We start from the raw sequence: 6000 nt of genomic DNA, 5'->3' as shown, positions 1-6000 counted from the left end.
CCCTTTGTCGGGCCCCCCCCCCCCCGCCCCATCTGTGAATTCTTCTGGTGGAATCACAGCTTTCTCACTAACAAAGGTTGTGTGAGGTTTTGTCAGGAAAGCAAATACATTTGAACACTGAATATTCTAAGACAATGCTTCCACTGTAACTAATAACAGGCAAAGATAAGTAAGTGCAAGGTATAAATATTGACATTAACCAAATACATGCCTCTGAAAAAGGCATTTAAAATGTTCTACTGGGGATAAGGAGCCCTTTAGATCAGTTGCTAGCTTATCAAGAACATCTTAATATTGAACACAATATAAACCAAAAGGGAAGAAAGAACAACGAAACACCAGTAAATATCAAATGGGTCCTAATAAAAAGAGTGCCTCAAGTCAATCTTACATGCACCTTTATGAGTATCTAGGAGGAGGAGACCCATCAACACTCTCCAGCTTGCTTTGACATATTGTCTTGACTTGAAAGCAGCAATAGGATATGCTGAAAATAATTAAGCTCAACTTCTACAAATTGAAGATTTAAGATTTTTTCCATAGAGTATTCCTTGAAAATTCATAACGGATCATGGTAACATAAGTTTTCAAACACTGTAATATAGGTAGTAGGTAATATAAGTTTTCAACCACTGCAGGTTTTCCTTTCCCATCACAGTATCACTCATGTAACAACATGGTACCACTTTACATTCTGGAATTTCAAAAATTATGTTGTAAGTCAAGATAAATGTTCTTCCCAATAAGAAACACCTAAAACAATCTCTCAGTGGAAAGCATGACAGGACTTTTGATATGACTCTTAAGGTTATCGTAAAACCAACACAAGTCATTTGTTCAAGCATATGATATTTAGGTATGTCTTTCAGAATTTTAAATGCCTGCCATACGGAATACAAAATACACAACATTTGTTGGTTTCATGTTTTTCCCCTCAATGTACTACATAAATTTAAGATGCCATATAAAACCCATGAACATTACTATCTACTTGAAATCGTAATTTCAAGGTTCTCAGAAAAAAAGAGAAGAAGATAAAAAAGGAAAATAATATTTCAGATTTGACAAATTCTAGTGATTTTCTTGACTCACCATGACCTTCCTTAAGGTATAGCGTTTGGATCTAATATCATCCATCAGCATTTCATAGGGTGTGAGCTGATATTCTATTGGGAGTGGGTTGTACTGACGCTCTTGAACTTTCTTAAGTTTAACACCATTCCGTAAATCTCGCATCACCTGTACCCAAAAACGAGCCTGAAGAGAAAAGAGAGAAAAATTTTATTTGATACCTTACCCTTGAATGCCACCTCAGATTAAACCAAAGTTGTTCATTCCCCTTTCAGGACACCACCAAATACGTACAGCTGTTACTATTTTAACACATCAATCAAAACCCATTTTATTTTATATAAGCCTATTTTTAATCCTCATGAACGTAACAAAACTTTGTTGCAACTCAGCAGGACTGCAGAGTCTCACCTCAAGTGATGTTCATCTCTAAGATAATACAGAAAAAGGATTTGAAATTCTCATATCATACATCTATATTTCCATTTCAAGTATATCGTCAAGCACTTCAGAAAAATTTCTAGACTTATAGCTAATACCATGTGAATTAGAACAGTGACTGAATCCAAAACTTTGTTTCCCTTAGGCCCAGAACTTTCTTGCAAGATTTCCGAGCAGTTGTTCTTCAGATAGAAATTTTGGAATGGACTCCAAATCCTAAGGTCTAGCAATATCCTCTCAGTACCCAACTTCCTTTTGCTCTGCCTCTAAGAGCACCACACACTAACACCTCCCTCTCATTTTCTGGGCAGAGAGAATGGCTGGAGAGGAGGAAGAACAGGAGGTGGATAGAAGATTGGAAGATTGAAATCAAGTACTTTTAAGAACCTCACAATATTCCTCTACAAGCTGGCAAGGATAGTAACTAGCAAATAAAATAAGCTTCCTTCTGTTAAGAGCTTCTCTGTTACATTTTTCTTTCATCATTGGAGAAGCTCAGCTGGTGGCTCTGCCTAATGTCTGGCTGCCCCTTTGAAGGGCAGTCAGCATGACACCTGACTAAATGTCCAGCCTTTTTAAATTGCAAAAACTTCTCCATGAAAACAGTCTAAAGCAAAAATGTAATGCTTGGATACTTGTATTGTTTCAACTGTCTGCAAAGGAAGGCTGAGACTCCGTTTGGTCCTAACTTGTCATGAGTTACTATTAATTCATATGTTAAAAGAACAGACACTGAGTTTAACATAAAACAAACAACTTTAGGTAAGCATTATGAAGAAATATAACCTACTAGTAATGATGCTGAATCACTATTCAATTGTTGTCTTACCCAGTCAGCATTTTTTAAGTCATCAAGATCCGTGCTGGATTCATCACTTGCCTCTTTGTCCATTTCTTGAATCTTCTTCAGATTCTGCCAATGAAAAGAAAATGAGTCAATAAATGAATGGTGGCATTACTCTCAAGTAAAACTGAAGCTTAATTTTTGACATCTGTTGAATTATATTGTTTGGGTATTCTACTGAATGTTTTATGACTTGAATAGTAATACTGTAAAAGTAACTTGAAATACTATTTGAATACATTTCTCTTAATTGAAAAGTAGACCTTAAATGCTGGAAAAAATCTTAAGATTTGAGTATGAAAGTACTTCAGATAATAGCATGCCAGAGGAAAAACTATACATAGAAATTTTAATATTCCTAAAATTGGGCTATGCACAGAAAAAACCCCAACCACCTAGCAGGTCTGTTAAGCTACAACACAGAAAACTTTACCAACTTGGTAAGGATCCCATTCATACCAAAATTACTGTTACTTGTTGAATTCAAGACAGTTCATTTTTGTAGAAGGAGAAATTCCCAGAAAGTTAGTTGTGAGGAGAAATAAACTATGAAAAATCCTTTAAACTGAATAGTGACAGACTTGCATATATTGAAATTAAGTAGTCTGTATAACATGGTTATAGATTCTGCAATCTGAGTAATAAAATCATGTAAGGAAGAGAAACAGATCTTTCAATGTTAAAAACTGCTATTTATGAACAAGACCAGATCATGCAAATATGGAAAAGATTGTCTGCAAAGGGGCCAAAAAAAAGCTTTCATACTAACAAGAATTGAAAAAATGATTAAAAGTTACAGCAGACCAAACAATAGGCAGGCTTACACACAGACAAATGCAAACAAAAGATTTAAAAGGCTGCGGCTTTACAGATATGATCTTATAGACATCAACAACTGCATACCCAAAATGCTATTTTTTGGTTCACTTCTGTATAGAAATGTTCTGGAATCAGCAGTACAAACAAATTCTCAATACTCCATTCCACTTTTACAGAGAGTTCTCCAGGAAATCTTTAACGATGTTTCATTTGATCTGTTTCCTAAGTACTCACTAATATATTCAAAATGGACAGTTAAATCCTCTGCTAACTACTTGTTTATTTTATGAGACTAAAGCAACAGGTCAGAGGTCTGACATGTATTTCTTTATCAAAAATCTTTTTCTCACTTTTAAGCACTCAAGCTCTTCTTTTAATGGAACCGAACAACCAGTCTCAATTCAGCTTTTGAGCTTCCTAGAAAACTTAAAAATAAGCGTATTTTGTAAAAAATTTCTTTCCTGGAAGTAGTTCCAAAACTGCTGACATTTCAGTGCAAGAAACAGAAGCACTGGAAGAGTGCTTAACTTGCACATTTAACAGGGTGCAAGCATTTCCCAAACCTGGTTACAGAGAGCACATGTGAGTCAGCCACCACAGAGGTTTTGGAAAGAAAGCAGATGGGTTATTTATTGTCCTATTTAAGTAACACACTTGCTTTCATATTGAAGAAGAAATACTACCATTGCCCTATAAAAATAAAGAACATAATTTACAGGAAGACCAAAAAAACCCACAAATCACCTACACTACAGAATGTGGGAACATTTTGGCATAACTTGCAGTATCACCACAGGATACCCAATTGGGAAAGAATGTCTTTATGGAAACTTGTGTTGGTGCTGTCACTGCGGTCAGCAGTCAGTCTGACACTTACAGGCAATCACACTTTTCCAAGAGAAAAAAAAAAGAAAAATGGAAAGAACGAGTAACATAAAGGGCTCACTTATGTGTATTTTGCCATCCAGGGTTTCTTCTTTTCTGTATCATACAGTTGCAGTAATCATTTCAAATACAGTATCTGTGAACTGTAAATTACTTGCTTTCTTGCAAACTGCTAACATTTATTGATAAACTGCAAAATATAAAATCATTCTGATACTTTCTCCTTTTCCTCTTTGTAATCAAAAAGCTTACTTCAGTAAATGAGCTCACAACTGTCAGATTTGCTCCTCCTTTCTACACTGGAAGGTACACATTAATTTTTAAAAAATTAACATGTTCCAGCTGTTTAACCTTTACTTCAACTGTTCAACAAGATTTGCAGCAATTACCCATGTTCCCTACCATACAGTTTACTGGGCTCATTTATGCCCAAAGGCTCATGCCTTTGACTGACATAAATATTTCATGAAGCTAAAAGACTACGACCTGTTTCTCTTAACAGCAGAAAATAAGAAGGGGAAAAAAAAAACCCAAATCCTGAGCAGCTGAAAGAGCTTCCAAATAAGGCAACCATCTAATTAGTTTCTCTGGAACATAGCTAGAGGGGAAGTTTCTACCCGACAAAGCACAGGTGTAGTGATGCTGGCTACACTGCAGAGTTTCAAGAGCAAAACCAGCCAGCCAAGAGGTAAGACTCTCACAGTGCAGTTTTATGATCTAAGTGAGCTGATACAAGCACATGCTACTGCCAAAGCTGGGCTCCTACTCTTCTCCATCCTAGCCAAGTGCTCCAGCTGCTTCCCTCATACCAGCACAGACCCGCACTTCATAGGGATAGTTCATTCCCCTCCCCAGCACCCAGCTCAGACCCCTAAATGCAGCTCACCATGCAATTAGTGGAGAACAGTAGAAAGGAAAGGAATTTCCATCATTATAGAAGTTAGAAAGCTTTGGAGGATTGGGGAGAAAAAGAAACAGCAAGTGCTCTATCCTTGCAGCCAGTGCTTAGGAAGGCTTCTTTAACTCTTCTCCCCCTGTCAGGTGCTGCTTAGGAAGGAATAAATTCACTGTGACAAATGATAATGTTTAAACTTCTAGACTAAATGAAACATTATCATTCCCCTCCAGTACGTGCCCCCAGCCAGCATCAGTGGGTTTTGCATCTGTTTCAATCGTAAATTACGGAAACCAACATATTTGCAATACAAGAGACCATTTGTCAGAACTTAACTGTGATCTAAAACCTGCGAGTAACCTCAGCGGCTGTAGCCACTTGTACTTACCCTTGGGACAACAGCGTAAGAAAAGCTATTATAGTATAATAAACACATGGCCTAAATGGGTTTCCATTTCAGAAAGCAGAAACATCTTAAAAGGGTTTTTCTAAATGATCCCAGAACCTCAGACCCATACCACAGACCTGATTCACCTGTTCCAGCCTGCGTGTTCATTCAGGAAATGAGGGTTGGATGTGTAGGAAGCGAGTGTTTCAGCAGCTTTAGTTTTTTTTAAACCATTACAGCAGCTGGCCATTTTTTTAAAAAAACCTGCATTTTGTGACAAAAGCTAGTAATAAAAATACCAAATGTCTTCAAATCTCTTGCTGCACTATTAAAAGCAGGCAGTTGATTTGCTGCTGCTGCACGTCCCACATTTGAGACGTGCTCTCCTGTGCTTGGTGACAGATGGGAGTTTATATAAGACACTTGTCAGCACAGTGTCAAAGACTTGCTTCCACAAAATGCTCTCTAAAACGCAACGTTTTAATCAAGACAGTATTCTCGGGAATCCAGATCTGGACTTTGCCTTTCACCAATTGCAGAACACAGTCTACTGCAGTTCCCAGTTTACATTCTTAATTAGGAATCATTTGTTCACTGATGTAAGTAATTCCTATGCTGCTATCTGCAAAACTAATAAAATATTCTTGCATCTCTAGG

At 37.0% G+C, this 6000-nt stretch overlaps 1 protein-coding gene across 1 annotated transcript in view; it reads right to left on the bottom strand.

Moving 5' to 3' along the window:
* Positions 1-6000, bottom strand: part of SPIRE1 (spire-type actin nucleation factor 1) — a 122034-nt gene that overhangs the window by 34141 nt on the left and 81893 nt on the right. Inside the window, exons 5-6 of the mRNA XM_010583344.1 lie at positions 2342-2425; positions 1093-1257 (exon numbers count right to left, since the gene is read on the bottom strand). Coding sequence (XP_010581646.1) covers positions 1093-1257; positions 2342-2425 — 249 coding nt within the window. The remainder of the gene's footprint in view (positions 1-1092; positions 1258-2341; positions 2426-6000) is intronic.

The sequence above is a fragment of the Haliaeetus leucocephalus genome, unplaced genomic scaffold, assembly GCF_000737465.1.
Source record: "Haliaeetus leucocephalus isolate CR32 unplaced genomic scaffold, Haliaeetus_leucocephalus-4.0 Scaffold889, whole genome shotgun sequence".
Taxonomy (NCBI): Eukaryota; Metazoa; Chordata; class Aves; order Accipitriformes; family Accipitridae; genus Haliaeetus; species Haliaeetus leucocephalus.
This window is presented reverse-complemented; position numbering and strand designations above follow the sequence as displayed.